Source organism: Chiloscyllium punctatum, chromosome 15 (assembly GCF_047496795.1).
Source record: "Chiloscyllium punctatum isolate Juve2018m chromosome 15, sChiPun1.3, whole genome shotgun sequence".
NCBI classification, from domain to species: domain Eukaryota; kingdom Metazoa; phylum Chordata; class Chondrichthyes; order Orectolobiformes; family Hemiscylliidae; genus Chiloscyllium; species Chiloscyllium punctatum.
Window position 1 is genome coordinate 53,342,683 of NC_092753.1, and position 20,721 is coordinate 53,363,403.

Here is a 20,721-nt window from a genome sequence, read left to right on the forward strand (position 1 = left end):
TGAGAATATTTGCCTGGGTGGATGCTGACAGCATGTTTGCCTTGTGGGAAGGAATAGAAAGGGGGATAGGATGAGCAATGAAGAACTTCTCATTTCAGACTGAGATAAAAGTAAATATTTTCTGAGCACTGTCGAGGGGGGCATTATTTTTTCTCAGAGTAATGGAGGCAGGGTCACTCAACAGGCAAAATTAAATCCTTGAATAACAAAGGAGTTCAAGTTATTGGGATTAGGCAGGAAAGAAGAGTGGACGCTATAATCTGATCAGCCGTGATTTTATCTAATGGCAGAGGATCCAAAAGACGACCCCTGCTCCTGATTGGTAAGCTCATATATAACATGAAATGGTGAATGTACATGTTGTGTTGACATACTTTCCCTCCCTTCCCAGTTACACCACTTAGTCAAGAAATATTTGACAATTGTGTGGACAAGGGACCAAACTTCAACTAAATAGACCATGTCATCATGGAGGACTCACTTGTATTTCCTTACCGAATCTAATCAAAAAGGCTTGTATTTAGAAAGATCATGTCATGAACTTGGAACCCATGTGCTTTGCAACGAATGGGACATGTTTTAACTGCAGTCACTGTTTAGGAAATCTGATTAAGTTTTAATTGTACATTTTATTTTAATGATCATGCAGAGTAATGGGGATCTGAAAAGGAAATGGACCTGGGCAGTTGAGTGGCTTGGAGAAGAGCTGGAACGTCGGCCGTATCCTGGAAATCCACAGTATACCTATAACAACTGGTCACCCCCTGTACAAAGCAACGAAACATCAAATGGTTACTTCTTGGAGAGGTCACACAGTGCCAGGATGACTCTTGCAAAAGCATGTGAGCTATGTCCAGAAGAGGTAAGAAATTGAGAAATTTCAGCTTTGAACATTTAAATTTGTCCATGTTTGTGTTCGTTTCTGCAAATTTAAAAAAAGATAGATGGTACAGCTTCACCTTACCTATTCAGACTTCCACCATTAGGTCCCCCACCCCCTTTCTACTGTCTCCAGATATATGCCAAAACTCCTCCACCCCTTGTTTATCATCCAACTTACTGTGTAAAACATGACACTTTCCTCTGTATGTTCTTCGTTGCTTAGTCAATATGTTGACATTTTAGGAGCCAGATGATCAAGATGCACCAGATGATCATGATTCTTCCCCACCAGAAGATGCTCCTTTGTATCCCCATTCACCAAGCTCTCAATATCAACAGGTAAGTCTTCAGTCTTTCATTGCCCTAATTTCTTTCTTTGCGTTTGCTTATATTTAAAAAAAAGTCATTTAATTTTACATTGTAACTGCGAGAAAACGGATTTGTAAATGATAAACAGGCACAATCTAACTTTTGAAATTCCATGTAGAACAACATTTAACCATGGATCAATTTTTCTTATCCTGGGCATATACCGAGATCAGATGTTTGGAGTTTTGAACTTCTGGAAATACTCTTTTGTAAACCCATTTAAGGAGCACTGCAAGTTTTAATTCAGGGCATTAAAATTGGGTCATATGTTCACTATTCAAATACAACATTTTATTTCTGTGATTGTTGAAACAAATTTCTTCACATTTCTGATGCACACTAAAATCATCTAACTAATTGTTCCATTTATCCATGAGTATGGATATTCATTGAAACATAAATTCATTGCCTCCTGAAGTTATTGATCAGTTTCTTTTCTGGTGGTGCAACCTAAGTTGAAATCACTCCAAGTTTGAGACTCCACCCTTTATGTACACCAGAACTAACTTGGCTTTCGGAACAGTTTGTGTTAATTTCTTACCATTGTTCCCTTTTGCTTTTCCTTGGCAGAATTCTGCCAATGAGAAACAGAGCAAAGTGGTTGTGTACACAAATTGTATCAATCAGCTTAATTTCAGTTTATTCCCATTTTTCTTCACTCTTTCTTGAGCATTTTTGATGTGAGCACCAACCTGTTTAAAGAGAAATCCCACGATCCTGCTTGTCATGACTTTAATATAAGGAACTCAGTAATAATGACAACATGATTTTATCCCATTGTGAAGAAAACACTTGGCTGACATTTGCCAATTCATTGCAGGATAAATTTAGGTTCAGAATATAACATTCCACTCTGACAGTCATTTGATACTTGAACTGTTTTTGTTTTGATCAACTTGACGTACTTGATGACACAAGTGTCTTGACTCTGTTGGAAATTAGCTTGAACCCTCCTGTTCCACAAGCCATCACAAGTATGGAATATGGTGAATTTAATCTCTAAATTGGATTAGTGCCTGACTCTTGACTTCTGCCTAAGGTGGAAGAAATTCATGCCATGTTTCATCAATGAACAAGAGAAAAAACACATTTATAATAAAACATTTATCTGCTAATATATGGCAAAGCAAGGTACTTATTACTCAGTGAACTATACAACTTTAAAATGTAAATGCAAACATTCACAGACAGACAGAACAGATGAGAAAGTCTTTTTTATAATTATCATGTGTATAAAATATTAACCAAAAAGGCTCAATCTGTGGATCCAAGTTCAAGCTTAAAAAGGTGATATGATTTGACTTTTCCAGTTTGTTCTGGTTTTTGATATTTTTTCCTGTGCAATGTGGTGATTCTCAATTAAATGGATGGATTTGGATGTGTCTTGACTTGAATTCAAAGTTTTTCTTTTGTTCTTCTGTTCTTTTATTCTTCTATCTACATCTTTGAGTGGTACTTTTTTCCAATTACAAGAAAGAGGAATGAGGATTTAAATGGTTGATAGCTTTTTTGACATCCTTTGTTCTATCAGTTCCTCAAATTTGCGATAAACTTTACTTAAACCAATCCAAATCATGTTGCTAGACAATTAATTATTTTTCACAAGATTCTTGACGTTGTTATGTCTCAAGTATCAAATCCAGTTCCTGCAAAAGAACAACAGATAATTCTATTTTCCTTCAAGTTACTAAAAACAGAAATAATCCAAGCTTCCATTTTCTGATTTGTATTTCCAGCAAAAATTTCTGTAATGCTTACATGTGGAGAAAAATTGAAGAGGCTTGCTCAATTTATGCCTTGTGTGTTAAACGAGAAAAGTGACTTTGGAACAAGAACTTAAAATGGTATTTGCTATTTGAGTTTTACTAAGTACAATACGAAAAGGAAAGGAAGTACTTACTCCAAGTGACAAGTGAACAAGTGGCTGTTAACAATATAATGAGATTTTAGAAATATTTTTCTTGTTATGTCTAAAATTTATGTGAAATATAAAATTCAATTTCAATTTGATCATCATACTGTTGCTAGGCTGACAGGGATATAAAGTTATTTTTGACTTTGACTTCAAGATTTGCACCTTGCTTTTCGAGGGAGTATTGCAGGTGTCGTCCCATCATTTAAACGATGAATGATGCAGTGATGCCAATTTTGGGGAAAGTTAATTGAAAATATACAAGTATTGAAAAGAGTTTTAACTGATCCAGTAATAGCTAGCTGCATTTGATTGCACTTTTAATTTCTGTAGAGTCAATGTTCCTGTTAAATTCCATGCTTGCTTTACCCCATAAGGTATTGGGAAGCCCTATTATTTTCACTTTGTGTAAAAATAAGATGCTCCATTGTATAAGGTGCATTTTTGCATTTGAGGTTGTCATGCTTGAAGCAAACAAGTTTTTAAGTTTATTATCTACAAAATAAAGTCTTATTTTATATAACCGTTCCATCATTGAAAATGTTCCAGTGCATTTTCTGAGACACGTAAACAAGTCTAGCTGATCATTGAGCTCATGCACGTGATTTTCAAGTAAGACATCCTGATTTTGTGCTATTAATGATAGCCATGATGGCCCAATAGTCTTGAGCTGCTTTGCTACTGACCTTCCAATCATCATAAGGTCACAAGTGGGAATATTCACTGATAATCGAACAATTTTCATTCCCATTGAGACTTCTTGGATAATGGTACAATCCATGTCCAAATGCAGCAAAACCTGGATATCATCCAATATTGGGCTGGTAGGTAATATTGATGCTATGCAAGTGCTAAGCCATGACTATATCTGACCAGAAAAATCTAACAATTCGCTCCCCAACTTGACAATCAATGGTATTAAAAGTCTGGAATGGAATGAAATGCTCCCTACATGTTGGATGTGTGCAGCTCCAAGCTATTTGTTCACCATCATTACTTCTCTGAAACTCACCAACTGCTGGGGTCCACGTGCACAATTGAACACAAGAATCCACAAGTTGCTGTCAGTGATTCTGTGTTGAGTCTCCAAAGTAACAATGATTATTGAATTGATGAGAACTTCAATCTTAACATCTCTTGAAACTCCACCCCACCAACTGTTGCCACCACCACCAAAACTTGTGACTATCGATGATACAAATATCTCAGCAAGAGGCCCAGCAATCACTTCTCTAGCTTCCCACAGAGTTCTCGGGTACACCTGATCAGGTCCTGGGGATTTATCCACCTTTAACCGTTTCAAGACATCCAGCACTTCCTCCTCTGTAATCTGGACATTTTGCAAGATGTCACCACCTATTTCCCTGCAGTCTATATTTTCCACAGTAAATACTGATGCAAAATATTCATTTAGTATCTCCCCCATTTTCTGTGGCTCCACACAATGACCACCTTGCTGATCTTTTGAGGGGCCCTATTCTCTCTCTAGTTACCTGTTTGTCCTTAATATATTTGTAAAAACCCTTTGGATTCTCCTTAATTCTATTTGCCAAAGCCATCTCATGTACCCATTTTGCCCTCCTGATTTCCCTCTTAGGTATACTCCTACTTTCTTTATACTCTTCTAAGGATTCACTCGACCTATCCTGTCTATACCTGACATATGCTTCCTTCTTTTTCTTAACCAAACCCTCCATTTCTTTAGTCATCCAGCATTCCCTTTCACCCTGACAGGAATACACTTTCTCTGGATTCTTGTTATCTCATTTCTGAAGGCTTCCCATTTTCCAGCCGTTCCTTTACCAGCGAACATCTGCCTCCAACCAGCTTTCGAAAGTTCTTGCCTAATATTGTCAAAATTGGCCTTTCTCCAATTTAGAACTTCAACTTTTAGATCTGGTCTATCCTTTTCCATCACTATTTTAAAACGAATAGAATTATGGTCGCTGGCCCCAAGGTGCTCCCCCACTGACACCTCAGTCACCTGCCCTGCCTTATTTCCCAAGAGTAGGTCAAGTTTTGCACCTTCTCTAGTTGGTACATCCACATACTGAATCAGAAAATTGTCTTGTACACACTTAACAAATTCCTCTCCATCTAAACCTTTAACACTATGGCAGTCCCAGTCGATGTTTGGAAAGTTAAAATTCCTCTACCGTAACTACCCTATTATTCTTACAGAAAGCTGAGATCTCCTTCAAGTTTGTTTCTCAATTTCCCTCTGACTATTGGGGCAGGCTATAATACAATCCCAATAAGGTTATCATTCCTTTCTTCTTTCTCAGTTCCACCCAAATAACTTCCCTGGATGTATTTCCGGGAATATCCTCCCTCAGCACACTGCTATCCCTTATCAAAAATGCCACTCCCCCTCCTCTCTCGCCTCCCTTTCTATCCTTCCTGTAGCATTTGTATCCTGGAACATTAAGCTGCCAGTCCTGCCCATCCCTGAGCCATGTTTCCGTAATTGCTATGATATACCAGTCCCATGTTCCTAACCATGCCGTGAGTTCATCTGCCTTCCCTGTTAGGCCCCTTGCATTGAAATAAATGCAGTTTAATTTATTAGTCCTACCTTGTCCCTTTCTGCCCTTTCTGTTTGACTCACTTTTGTTCTTAGCTGTACCTGTCTCAGATCGATCTCTTTCCTCACTATTTCCCTGGGTCTTCTTCCTTCTCTCCACCCCACCCCCCACCCCCCCCACCCCCCCCCACAACCTTACTAGTTTAAATCCTCCCAAGCAGTTCCAGCAAATTTCCTTGCCAGTATCTTAGTCCCCTTCCAATTGAGGTGTAATCCATCCTCCTTATACAGATCACGTCTACCCCAAATGAGATTCCAATGATCCAAAAATGTGAATCCTTCTCCCATACACCAGCTCCTTAGCCATGCCTCCTTCTGCTCTATCCTCCCATCCCTGCCCTCAGTCCATAGCACTTGGAGTAATCCAGATATTACTACCATTGAGGACCTTTTTTAAATTTCTGCCTAACTCTGTAATCTCCCTTCAGAGTCTCAACCTTTTCCCCTTCCAATGTGGACAATGTCTTCCTGCTGCCCCCCCGCCCCCCCCCCCACCCGAGAACATTCTGCACCCTCTCTGAGACATCCTTGATCCTGGCACCAGAGAAACAACGCACCATTTTGCTTTTTCTCTGCTGGCCACAGAAACGTTTGTCTGTACCTCTGACTACAGAATCCCCTAACACAATTGATCTCTTGGAAGCCGATGTACCCATCGTTGCATTAGAGCTAGTCTCAATACCAGAAACTTGGTTGTTCGTGCTACATTCCCCTGAGAATCCATCACTACTTACACTTTCCCAAACAGCATACCTGTTTGGAATGGGTATATCCACAAAAGACTCCTGCCCTAGGTGCCAACCCCTCTCACCTTTCCTGGAGTTAACCCATCTATGTGACTGTATCTGAGACTTCCTTCTCTTCCCCCCGCCATCCATCACATACTGTTGCTGTTACAAATTCCTCATCGCTTCTATCCGTCTCTCCAACCGATCCACTCGATCTGATAAGATTCGCATCCAACAGCATTTATGGCAGATATAATCCGCAGTAACCCTTAAACTCCCACAGGCCATTTTTTGCTCCTTCACAATCTACAGACCCAGAAAATAACACCGTCTTATTCCTCTACAAACACTGCCCCAGGTTAAATTAATAGCTATGGCTTATATTTTAAGTTTAATCAAGAGACTTGTCTCCAAAAACATTTCATCAAGAAAGAATCCACTATACTCATGACTGCAGCCTTTCTCTTGGACAGATTGAAAACAACAATTAACTTATCTGATTCTGTGCTGTGAACTTCGCCCAACGGTTCCTCCAAGATTAGTTGTGAATTTCACTGTTTGTTAATTTTCCCAGATGCACTCCGATGTCCAGCGATACACTAATTCAAACAGCAAAGGCAGTAACTGTGCAGGTTCTCTCTCTCTCTCTCTCTCTCTCTCCCCTGCACTGTCCTTACCATGTGCTTCCTTTGGCTGCTTTTCTCCCTTTTAAACTGCTGTTGGTTTGACGTTTTTCCCCAAGTTCCAAAACAATGCAACAGCATATAAAACAGTAATTGCTGCTCCTGGAATTCGAGCAAATCACCCCCAGCACCTAAAATACCTCAAAAAAAGGAGCAGCTCTTCCAGCCAAAAATTTTTCCTGTCCTCCATCTTGCATTACCCAGAATCCACATAATTCATTGATTTTTTAACATCCTTTTCTTAAGCCTGCTTGATACTTTGTGTCCATCAGATAAGTCAGCAATTTTTGTTGCACTGTGTCTTTTAAAAAGAAAGGCTAATTAGTGGATTTAACTAAAATAAAAATGTAAGTGCTGCAAAATACTCAGAATATCTAGCAGCATTTGTTAGGAGAGAAAAGTAATTATCATTTTGAGTCGATGCCATCATCAAAATTGCATTTTACTTCCTGGTTTGCCATCAGATTTTTTTTAAGATGTGCTTAGGTCTCCACACTAGTTAATTATATCACCATTGCTGAATGCTTGAAGATCCCCTTGAATTTGTGCCAGTTGGAACTTAATATTGGAAAATCCGTATAACTGAAGTTGTCAGACATGTCTGAGCTGTTTTCTTCAAGGTCAATGACATGCCAACACTGCATGAGCTATTATTTTATATTATTTACTGTTTTGGTATTTCCATTAGAGGTTCCAGTGCATAATTATGTTAAATGACTCTGAAACTTCACACTGATTATGCACTCTGCCAGCGATGCTGGTGTAGCACCTCATGTTGAAGGAGGGTGCAGTTACCTCCATGAAATGTGAATCTGTTGTCATTTCTGACCTAAATGTGGACGTTGGGATTTATTACAGAAAAAGGCTCTTAGGAAAGGCACATCAAGTATATTTTAAAAATTAACTCGAGCGCATCTACTTGCATTTGCGTAATACCTTCTAATGTAGACAAAGGTTTGTCACAGGAACATAAACAAAAATTGACATAAAACTAAGTATTGTATTGGGGTGAGTGACTCTTCGGCTGGTATGAGAGAGCGCATTTATGGATTAGTCATAAAAGAAGTTTGACCAAGGAAATTACTAACCTTGGTTGAAATGAGTGTGGGTGCACAATAAGCCAGAGTTTGAGGAAGTTTGCAGAATGGTAATGATTACAGATGTGTTGGTATGGTTCCGTGGAGAAATTTAAATTTGGAAGATTTAAACATTGGTTTCTGATGCAGAAACATGTGTTAGTCGTTAAATATTGAGGTCATTGAGGCATGTTTACAGGTTAAGAAATGGGCAGCTGTATGTATTTCCTCTTGTAACCAATTGTTCTGCAGAAGTCAGTGATTTGAATTGTAACATTTCAGAGCACACTTGGTTCCAAGTAAGGGGGACTGGCTTAATCCAAAAATTTCAATAGGTCATTCGGCATAGTTTTTTTTTGTAGAATCCCCACAGTGCAAAAACAGGCTATTCGGCCAAACAAGTCCACACCAACCCTCTGAACAACATCCCACCCAGACCCATTCCACTACTCATTCCCTGCATTTCCCGTGGCTAATGCACCTAACCTACCCATCCCTGAACACTATGGGTAATGAAGCATGGTCAATCCACTTAAATTGCACTTCCTTGGACTCTGAAGAAACCAGAGCACCCGGCGGAAAGCCATGGAGACATGGGGAGAATGTGCAAACTCCACACTAACAGCCTCCCGAGGCTGGAATAGAACCTGGATCTCTGGTGCTGAAAGGCAGCAATGCTGGCCACTATACTGTCCTTTTAATAAAAAAAAGGAAATAGTTTTTGGGTCACGGAAGAGTTTCAAGTTTTATGGGTCGTGGGTAAAATCAGTAAGTGTGTAAGAGGGTAAGAGACATAAATGCTGTGTTATGCAGTGCAGCTCTTAGCTGTACTGTTGGGAAGGCGACTGAGCTACATTCATTCTATGTTTATGAACCTAATGCAAAGTCCAGAGCAGTTGGATATCTCTGCTGTTGGAACTTGGGCAAAAGTTTTGAAGTTAGCAAGCAGTTAAGTCAGAAGTTGGAGTTGGTGCAGCTGAGAGCAGTGCTTGAAAAGCACACAAGCAGCGTTGGCATATGGCAAGATTAGAGCTCGCGAAAACGGAGGTGGTTCTAACTTGGTGAAGCTAGTTGTTGCAGAAAAACTGGAGTTGTGCATGTGAGTAAGTAACAGATCTGTTTGCAGTGTCCAGGGAAGCATAGACCCAAACACGTGACCAGAACAGGAAGCAATTGTTAATGGTTTGACTGTTGCGAGGTTGGCAAAAGTGAAGAATTGAGAACATGCAAAGTTTCATGATGTTTGATAACTCGTAATATCATCAACATCTGGGGGTGTTGCTAAAATATCTGTGGGATCTATATTGATTGCAGTTGCACTTTGATGTACTCTAATGTATTTGATCACCACTGTTGATCATGTGTGTCACGTGTTAATTTTGGATGTTAAACTACACATTTTACATGTATTGTTAATTATGTTTTGTAAAGTTAATTGTTGCTTGTACAAACCATGATATCTTGTGACTTTATTCTCTTGAACCTCAAACTTCTAATTAGTAGCAGCATTGGACTAGTTGAACCTGGAGACAAAGAATAGATAAGGGTTTCAATAACAAATAGTCTGACCTTGGGTCATGATGAATAATGCTGCAGAGGTGGACGTCTGTGGTGTTTCCAGGTGGAGAGATTCTGAATTGATGGTTCAATTATGTTTGACACAGGTTGTCAATGATATGCTAACGCATCCCTGCTGTTGAATATTTTGCAATGAGGCGACTGGCAATTTGCAATGTAGAAATGACAGTATAAGCTCATTTGTAAGTTCATATTTGATCTTTTTTATTCGTTACATTACTTTGAGGATGATCAGACCGAGGAAGTGGAGGTGTAGAAATGAGCATAAATCTAGCCAAACAGTAGAACATTTAAAAAGAAATGGCACCAAGATTAGAAGAGATGTCAAGAAAATGGGTAGCAGAAAGGTTAAGTTGAGATTGTAAAGGGTTGTGATTTATTTGCTGACGAAGGGCTATGGTTGCAACACTGCAGAAGCTTCAAATTAAATTTAAATTTCGGAATCATTATAGTGTACCAGTTGCATGTAAAGTTAACCACAGGAAAGTAGAGATGACAGCCAGTTAGCACAGATGTTTACTCAGGAAATGTGACCTGCATTGCAAATACAAAGTAGTGTTGTGCAAAGTTGACACAATCTCATTCCAGCCTTGGTTTAAACATGGTCAAAAGAGCTGAACCTCATAGGTGAGAGTGACTGTCCTTGACATAAAGACGACAATTGGTGGGAGTATGGCATCAAAGAGCCCTAGAAAAGCTAGAATCGGTGGAATTTGGAGAGAAATCTCTGCTAATTGAAGTCATACTGGGCACAAAAGATAATGATTGGGATAAGAGGTCATTCATCTCTACTTTAGGACATTACTGCAGGAATTCTTCAGGGTAGTGTCCTAGGCCCAACCCTCTTCAGCTGAAGTGAGAATCTCATCATTGCCCCTTCACCTTTGATGACAATACCAATGCTGAACACCCTCACTGCCCATTGACCAGAAGCAGAACTAGTCATACAAATACTGGGGCAACAAGAGCAGATGAACTGTCATCATAAAATTGAGTGGATATATGTACACCATGTGAACTGCAGTGGTTTTAGAAGGCAACGCCTTCCTGCAACCAGCTCAAGTAATTAAGGATGGACAATGCTGGTTCAACTTGTGAAGCCCACATCCCTGAACAAATTTTAAAAATAAAGTGACATAATATGACAGGGTGGCTCAGTGTTTAGCACTGCTGCCTCACAGATGCAGGGTACCAGCTTCGATTCCAGGCCTGGGCAACAGAGTTTGCACATTTTCCCTGTGTCTACACAGGTTTCCTGGGTGGTCCAGTTTCCTCCCACAGTCCAACGTTGTGCAGGTTAGGTGGATTGGCCATCCAAATTGTTCATAGTATCCTGGAATATGTAGGTTCGATGGATTAGCCATGGGAGAGGCAGGGTTACAGAGATAGGGGGCTGGGTCTGGGTGAGATGCTGTTTGGAGGGTTGTTGTGGATGCCATGTGCTTTTACAGTGTAGGCATTATATTCTTCTAATCTCTACATACATTTCCTGATGTAATTTTAAATAAAGGTGGCTACATCATGGCTTCAACATTTTATTTCCATGATATTAAAATCTTAAAGCTGCCTGTGTGAACTTGTGGTGAACTGGTGTTATTACAACATTTCAATTCTGCATTCCTCAACTCCAACCAATTTATTTCCCAAAATTCTCTCAATTCTTCTACTTTGTTTTTAAAAATGCCGATACGTTTTTAAAGAAAAATACCAGTGTAGTTTCAAATAGAAAATGATTGAAAACCCTATACTTTTGTACAGTTGTCTCTAATTTCACTTCATCTTAAGTCTACACTTGATCTTCAGTCTTGGTGTGTAACAGTAAAGAAAATAATGAGTGCCATAAATGTTGCCATGAGTTGTAATCGCACAGTTTGGCCACAGGTTGGTGTTGTGCATCATATTTGAGGTATTTTAATCTCTTCCAGTGCAACCTTGATATTTTTAGGTAAGTTGAAACAAATTGAAACATCACATGTATAATTCAGAACTCCAATTTTTAAATGTAAATGATTATATTCGTTCTGAGTTTTATTGTCTTATTACTTTAAGTTGTTTCTCAATTAAATATGATTTGGTACAGTTCTTACCAGTGTCGTCATGTCAAGTGTCTCAACCCCTTAAAGCTGTTTTATCAGTTTGGCAAGCTTGCTCTTAGGTGCTGTAGAGAGGGTTTTCTTGAACTCTTAAGATGCTGAAATATTTCCAGTTCTGTCAGATCCTTCAGTGAGCCATCAAAATGCTTAGCCATGAATCAGGTCACTTATTGATTCGCTACTCTGTTATGCTGTGTATAGTATACGTTCAAGTCTCTTTTCAGCTGTGGTTGATCTACTCCTCTCTGATCAAAACTTTGGTTGTTAGTTGCTGTTCCAACTGCTTTTGCAAAGATGCACAAGTTCAGGTAGTGATATCCTAGATTTGATGCTTATGGATCACACTTCACAAGCTGCAATATAAGGTGAATTACATTTTATTAAAAATCTGCCTTTACCATACTCCTTGTTTTCCTTTTCATGTCCTTTTAATTTCCCCTCTCTACCCCATCTTTGTTCAAGTAAAGTTCCCCATGGGAGACTGGTTAGCAAGGTTCGATCTCACGGAATACAGGGAGAATTAGCCAGTTGGATACAGAACTGGCTCAAAGAAGACAGAGGATGGTGGTGGAGGATTGTTTTTCAGTCTGGAGGTCTGTGACCAGTGGAGTGCCACAAGGATTGATGCTGGTTTGCTACTTTTCATCATTTATATCAATGATTTGGATGTGAACGTAGGAGGTATAGTTAGTAAGTTTGCAGATGACACCAAGATTGGAGGTGTAGTGGACAACGAAGACGGCTACCTCAGATTACAACATGATCTTGATCAGATGGGCCAATGGGCTGAGAAGTGGCAGATGGAGTTTAATTCAGATAAATGCGAGGTGCTGCATTTTGGGAAAGCAAATCTTAGCAGGATTTATACACTTAATGGTAAGGTCCTAGGGAGTGTTGCTGAATAGAGTCCTTGGAGTGCAGGTTCATAGCTCCTTGAAAGTGAAGAAGGTGTTTGGTATGTTTCCCTTTATTGGTCAGAGAATTGAGTACTGGAGTTGGGAGGTCATGTTGCGGCTGTGCACGACATTGGTTAGGCCATTTTTGGAATATTGTGTGCAGTTCTGGTCTCCTTTCTATCGGAAAGATGTTGTGAAACTTGAAATGGGTCAGAAAAGATTTACAAGGATGTTGCCAGGGTTAGATGCTTTGAGTCATAGGGAGAGGTTGAATAGGCTAGGGCTGTTTTCCCTGGAGCATCAGAGGCTAAGGGGTGACATTATAGAATTTTATAAAATCATGAGTGGCATGGATAGGATAAATAGACAAAGTATTTTCCGTGGGTTGGAGTCATCCAGAACTCGGGGGCATAGGTTTAGGGTGAGAGGGGAAAGATATAAAAGAGGGCAACTTTTTCACGCAGAGGGTGGTGTGTGTATGGAATGAGTTGCCAGAGGAAGTGGTGGAGGCTCGGACAAGTATCAACCAGGTTTCTTATTAAACACAATTGTTTGTTGTCAAAACAAAGGTCATTTAAGTTAAGATGTAATAACAGTTAACATGTACAGTCAGTAATGCAGATGTGTGATTGCTTATCCCTCTTAATATCCCCAAATCAATCTTACAAACACGTGCATTCTTACTGTTCGGGGAAGAAAAAAGTGAATTTCTCTGCATAGATTAGCTTTCTGAAAATGAAAACTTTGGCCAGTAGATTTATCCTTGATGAAATAAGGTTAAAGCATGCAGTCTTCTGAAGTTTGTTCCTCTATTCTAGTATATGTGGTCATCACAAATCACCACATTTGCCTCTGCATTCTTATCAATACAGCTAGCTTAGGAACCAAAATATTAGAGAAGTTCCTCCAAACAGTCATTTAGAAGAACAATCAAGCTTCACCCTAAACTGAACAAAATGGTTCTTTCACAAATTCAAAAGATTAGTTGGGGCATCCTGACTTTTGCAGGGCTCTTGTCCCCAACTAATTCCAGACACTGAAGCACACTGTCCAAGCTTGTGACTATTCAAAACAGCCCCAGCAGAAGCAGCAAAGCAAGTAATGCTTTTAAAACAAAATCTCAAATGTCCATAGTGACCTTTCAATGAGCTAATCAAGCAACTACTCCAGATATTTCCACCCCAACTTGAGATTCATTTTCCCCATAATCCTTCAAATCTGAAATTCTGGAAAAAGTAATCAATATGAAGCATTGTAGAGATAATAGTCACCATTATTGCAAGCTTTACTAGTGTTAACTACTTCTGTTAATGTAAGCAATTCCTGTTGTATTCATATTTCTTTCCTTTCTGCTTTCAACCCAACCCAGAGCACTAGATTTGTTACCCCACACCTTAATTTTGTTATTCCCTACCATCACCTAAACTTGCATAGCCTTCATTTCCCCCTCTGGCCTCGAGCATGTCATCATTTTTTTGTACTGCTTGGCAGTTTAACTGTGCAAGTCCTTGAAGTTTTGTTTCTGTGCAACTACCTGCATGTGGCAATTTAAAGGGGCAACCTGTGTGAAGACTGTATGCAAATTTCCATTTTGTAGTTTTACTTGGGGTTACCTTTCACATTTTAAGTCTTTGTCTAAAGATTTACATTAGCATTCAGTCTTTAAGCTGTGCTGTAGCTTCCTGTTGATCCCATCTTGCTATATCTTATAGTTCCAGCTATTCTCTCCAGGATCCCAGTCCACCTTCAGCAGTAATCTGGTGATTCTACTTTCTTCCCATCTGACTCCATGTGTAATCTCACCCCCTTGCTTGCAGTGAGGCAGGTAGCAATGAAAGGGTGGGGAGCACCCCAATCATAAATGGGCCCCTGTTACATATTTGCATAATGCTTTTTGTCTCCAATTTCGGAACCTTTGTTCTTGTGAATTCTTTAACGTATCCATTGAAGGATGTGCATTTACAAATCCTTATTTAAAGTGTGCCATCACTGTTTACCTGTCTTGGTCAGTAGCTCAGATAGCCTTTTAAATCACAAAAGTATTGCATTTAAATCCCACTATTTTTTTGAGCACACACCCTTCACTATAACCTCAGTTCTGAGAAATTTTGTATGGTCAGAAGCAAATAAGGCATTAAACCAAGCAACTGTTCTAAGATTGATGTGAGGGTAGCACAGAAGTCCAGTGGTTAGGACTGCTACCTCTCAGTGGCTGGGACCTGGATTCAATTCCACCCTTGGGCAATTGTGTGGAATTTGCACATTCTCTCCACGTTTGCATGGGTTTCCTTCGGGTACTCTGGTTTCCTGCTACAGTCCAAAGATGTGCAGGTTAGGTGATTGGCCATACTAAATTGCCTGTAGTGTCTAGGTGGATTAACCAAGGAAAATGCAGGATTATGGGGCGGGGTGGTGGGGGTTGGGTGGGATGCTCGTTGGAGGGTCACTGTAGACTTGATGGGCCAAATGGCATGCTCCACACTATAGGGATTCTTAAATCCTCTAAGATAATTGGTACTATTCAATTTGCTAAGAATCTCTCTTGCTGTTTTAATCAATGTTTCCCTCAACCAAAATGAAATGTGTTGTTTAATTTTGCTGATTGAGGTCATATACTTAAATTGACTGCTACATTTAACTACAAACAATTGTGTTTGCTTAAAAAAAATTCCATTGATTGTGAAATGCTTTGAAACATCCTGTGGGTGTGGTAAATGGTCTCTGATTGCAAACCATTTTCAAATGTGCAAGACAAAAAGGGTGGGTCGGCCCTTCAAGCCACCCTATTCTTGAACGCAACTGTAACTGATTTACCTCAACTCTAACGTTATCCCTTAATTGACTTGTACTTCAAAAATCTATTTTGAAAGTCTTCAACAACTAAATATTCATAACTCTTTAGAGTAGGAAAGAAATTGGGATTCTTTGCAAAAACATTTCTCCCCATCTGAGCTCTAAATGACTAACACCTAATTCTGATACTGAGATCCCAAATTCTAGATTCTCCGGTGCAAGGAAACACATTTTCAGCATCTAACCTGTCTAATCCCTTACACGTTTTACATTTCAATTTTGATGAATAGATTTCTTCCAAACTCCAGGAGATTTGAGCCTATTCTACTCAGGGTAATTCCATTATTCCAGGACCAAGTCGAGTGAACATTTGTTACACTCCCTCTAGGGCAAGTATGTCCTTCTTTGGGTGTGGAGACCAAAACTACACACAGTCTGACAGGTATGACCTCATTAATGCCCTGTATAATTGTAGTAAATCTTGTGTATTTTTATACACCACTCTCTTTGTAGCAAAAGCTAACATACCATTTGCCTTCCTCATTACTTGGTGTATCTGCATGTTAACTACTTGTGACTCATTTAAAAGGACCCTCTGGATGCAAATATTTCTCAGTCTCTCACCGTTCAATTTTCTTTTTATTCTTTTCCACCAAATTCAATTGCTTCATATCTTTGTGCATTATATTCTGTCTGCCATGTTATTGCCCACTCACCAACCTGCCTCCTGGAGGCTTATTGCATCCTCATTGACATTTGTGACATGACAAAGTAAACAATGAGTTAAACTCCTTATGTATTCTCAAAAGTAGTTTATTTTGATTGTTAAAAAAGTCTAGGAATTGATATTTGCACTGTCATACTATTTACAGCCTTCTCCCCCGAAAACGCCGCATTCATTCCAATTCTGTTTTCTGTTTATTAACCAAATCTTAGTACATCCTAAAACATTACCCCAGATCCCGTAACTCCCTAGTTTTATGCACTAACATCTTGCACAGCAAGTCCTTCATATTATTGTATACATTCCCACAAAGTGCCAGCATATTTGTCAGAGTTATCCTTTCACAAATACATGTTGACTCTGTTTAATCCAAATGCCTTGGTAAATGTTCCTAATAATACTTGCTGCATTTTGCCTGCTACTAATAGGCTAATTGTCCTAAAGATTTCCATTTCTGTCTTCCTCCTCAAATCTTGAGATTACGTTTGTTACCTTCCAATCTTTGGGAGCTGCCCTAGAATCTAAGGTGTACTGGAAGATCAAAGTGAATAAGTCCACTATCTCCACCTCTCTTTAAAATCTAGGATGCAGGTTATCAGGTTCAGAGGACTTGTTACCACTTAATCCTGTTGATATCCCCAGTATTATTTACTAACCAAATTTCTTTATGTTCTTCTTTCTGCTAAGATATGATTCTCCATTAGTTTTTATTAGTAATTTATTATCCTCTACATTAAGATAGATGCAAAATATGTTTCTGCTATATCCTTTTTCCCATTATAATTTTATTCACTGCCTCTAATGAAACCAACATTTACTTTCACTAACTTCTTTCTATTTATGTACCTATTGAAATATTTTGTCTTTTCGCTTATTTTGTTAACTTGTTTTCCTTCCCCATTTCTCGATTCTTTGAAATCTAAAATCTTTTCACTAGTCTAATTTTTTGTGGCAATGTTGTAGACCCTCCCATTTATCCTGACATGCAAGCTTATGATTGTAGCCACACCTGTGTCCATGAGTGCTTCATTGCAAGAGTTTCATAGATTTGAGGAATGAGGTGCTTCGCAGTTCCAGGATATATTTTAGCTATGGAATTGGGTGCCCTGAACATCTGTCTGAAACATTAACATGAATTAAGCCATTTGGGTCCTCAAACTTCTTGCTTTATTAAAGACCATTTTACTGATCTGTGACCTAGCTCCATGTGCTGACCATTCCCCTACATTTGGATCTTTTAGAATACAAAATCAACCAGTTTTCGATTTAAAATGAGCAGTGCATCTAGTATCAATTGCCATTTGAAGAGCAGAGATTTTCAACTTTCAAACATCTGATGTAGAAGTGTCTCCTACTTTCGCTCCTGAAAAGTCTTTTTTGTACCTGGGAGTCCTGGCTCCCTAATTAGAAATATTTTGAAAACTTGGATCAGATCATCCATAACCTTTTTAAATTTTAGAGAATATTCTCTCGCTTGGGTCACTTCTCTGATCTTTAGCTTCAGAATTCAGAGGATTTTTTAAAGCTGAGTCATCACTTCTAATCTCGTGAATTGTACTTTTCTGATATAAAAGCCAACAATAGAAATAGCACTCAGCGCTAAATAGAATACACCTATTTTTGCAGCAAAAAAATTTAATATTTTAATTCCTAATTCTTCTACTTTCACACAATAAGATTGTAGAAAATGCATATCATTTGAAGTGCAAAGACCGCTCTTCCAGGTAAGAAAGAAAAAAATGTGGGTGTCACAACAGCTGGATGTTCCCAAATGCTTGAGCTTTGACTGTCTTTGAAAAGTGCCATGGAATCTTTGATTTTGGCTTAACATCTCATCTGAAAGATAAACCCTCAACAATGCAGTGCACACAGTTCTGCATTGGGATATCAGTCTAGGTTGTGTTCAAATCTTAATGTGAAGACATACTCCAAGTAGGCCTTCATTAATTATTCTATTGTTGATTTACTTGAAAGATCATTTATATAAGACAAGGATGGCAATGTACTTTGGATTGAATGTATTATCTTTTTTGTGGTATGTTCAGTGGGCCACTTTTAGTTTTTATTTTGCCATCTTAACTGTTCCTTTCAGCTTCAACAAAGTGAACAACCATGTTGTATGACATTTTCTACATCCTAACTGTGATTGGGAGTTTTCAAAGTGCACGTTACACAAACATTACATTTCTTTGCTGGTTTATTTAAACATATTGTTGATTTTACTTTGCTTAAATTTGCATGCAAAATGTACAGCTTTCTTGATTTTAATTTTGCTCCTAAACATCATCAACGTATCTTTTAATTCACAGAATAACCATTTGCATGGTCAGCCATACACCGGCCCTGTGGCACACCATATGAACAATCCTCAGCGCACGGGTCAGCGAACTCAAGAAAATTGGGAAAGCAGTGAAGACATTCCTGCATCACAGGCAAAAGATTAACTTGCAGATAGTTCTCCAATGTACCTGATAAAGACACTGGCTCGAGCACGTGCCCAGGCCTTACAGTTCAACCTCCTCTGGGTCTGTCTACACCAGTGCAAGAAACACCTTTTAAAAACAAAAACTGTCCAATCTGGAATGGAGAGTCTATTCACTGTCTGCCCTGCAGAGCAATGCTGTTGACATATAACTTGCCTGCAGTGGGAAAAAGTGTATAGTGTTTTGTAATAAATGGCCCGATGCTAATGTATAAATGGCAAGGTGTATATAGTATATTAATGTTTGACTGTTAAATCCTCAGCAATGTTGATTTGCTTGAGGAGTGTTGCAGACCTACAAAACACACAAAATCTAATCTTTGCTTTATCAGCTGTGCTCAGCATTGAGGGTTATCTGCCTACCGGCAGTGTGAATCAAATTATTTTCAAAATACATGGCCATTTCAACCAGACAGAAAAAGGTTAACTCATGCCACCAGAGTTGCTTTTACTTTGAGTTATTTGATGGTGACTTTTTAACATTTGGTTGATGTGGGACAATGGTGATGTAATGTTAATCTGGAACTTTTTTCATTGCCTTTTTTCATTCTGATATTAGTTGAATCATTTTGAAGCTCTAGTTATGCTGTAACATTTAGCATGGCTTCACATCAAATTAGTGTAGCCAATGAGAAAAAATGATTCTAATGACAGCAGTTTTTAATCCCTGAGCAACAAATGCTGTGCTCAGTTTTTTTTGTTACACCTTGATGGTTCAATTGGAGAAAAATGTGAGTATAAGTTGCTTTCAATTGCACATATATTCAAATCTAATATTTGGCAGTCTATGGGTGGGATAAAGGATTATTAGTTTTGGATTTATAGGAATTTAAAGGAGGAAAAATATATGCAACAGTTGCTATGCCAGGATGCCTGGAGCATAATAGACAGTACTTGGTGTGCTTGTTTTATTTCCTTGGTAGAGCTTACTTAGATTAACTTCTAAACTTCCCTCCTACTGCAGCCCAGTGAAGTAGAAGTCCAGATGTACACGACTGCCACTGGGCCGGGGTGGGTGAGAGGGTGGGGGGAGGGGGGAGATGCAGATTGCTAGTGTGTTGCATTCACAATTCTACTTGAAAGCAATTGTCTTAGCTCCTTGTCCATCCTGTCAGACTAATTCAGACATAAGCAGGGTTGTAATTTTAAAAGAAAAACTGCTGGTTAGTCATGATTCTGCAGGATTCTCGATTCCAAAACTAGACTTTTGTTTATGGATTTTGAGGAAATCAGTAAATACTGTATTTAAAAAGGAAAAGAAATTGGTAACTTGAATGTGTATTTTTTTGGAATTTGTCTCAAACCAAATACCCCTGCAAAACAGACTCAACCCACCCTATTATATTTAAATATTTTGCAGTTTTATTTTATAGAAATTATTTTGCTGAATTCAAAAAGAACATGAATTAAAAGGATCATTTTATCCTGTGTTCTTATTTAAAAAAAATATTAAAAAAAAATGACTGTGCAGAGTTCCATGCCAAGTTTTGCTGGCTTTTGTTTTGCTGATAACGTGGCGTTGAATTCTGAAACTACAGTCACACTGTGACCTTTCACCTGGTATTTTTTTGTGCACAGAGGTATACTTACAACTAAACTCCCCCTAGCAACAATAAAGAAATTGAAATATTGACACAGTGAACATTTTGTCTGTCATTTCATTGGTCAGTGTTCTGAATTTATGAAGGGTCAGTAAACCTGAAGAAGTAATTTGTAATGAACTGTGGGATTTTCTGAGGGCAACAGTCCCAACATATAAGTATTTGTGTGGTGTTGTAAATTATTTAACTAGTTCCTCCTGTTTCTAAGCATGCATCCACAACATTTGAAGCACAAAATTTTAGTATTGAAAATCTGCAAACACATTCTTTGGGAAACTTTAGATAAATGGTCATAGGATGAAAAAATGTGAACTTTGTAA

The 20,721-nt window shown here is 38.7% G+C and overlaps 1 protein-coding gene across 3 annotated transcripts in view; it reads left to right on the forward strand.

The window, feature by feature from the left end:
- Window positions 1-20,442, forward strand: part of usp9 (ubiquitin specific peptidase 9) — a 259,627-nt gene extending 239,185 nt beyond the window's left edge. For all 3 annotated transcript variants that reach the window (XM_072585147.1, XM_072585145.1, XM_072585144.1), the window contains 3 exons: window positions 650-862; window positions 1,126-1,221; window positions 18,628-20,442. In XM_072585147.1, coding sequence (XP_072441248.1) covers window positions 650-862; window positions 1,126-1,221; window positions 18,628-18,762 — 444 coding nt within the window. In that variant the 3' untranslated portion in view covers window positions 18,763-20,442. The remainder of the gene's footprint in view (window positions 1-649; window positions 863-1,125; window positions 1,222-18,627) is intronic.
- Window positions 20,443-20,721: the final 279 nt, after the last annotated feature.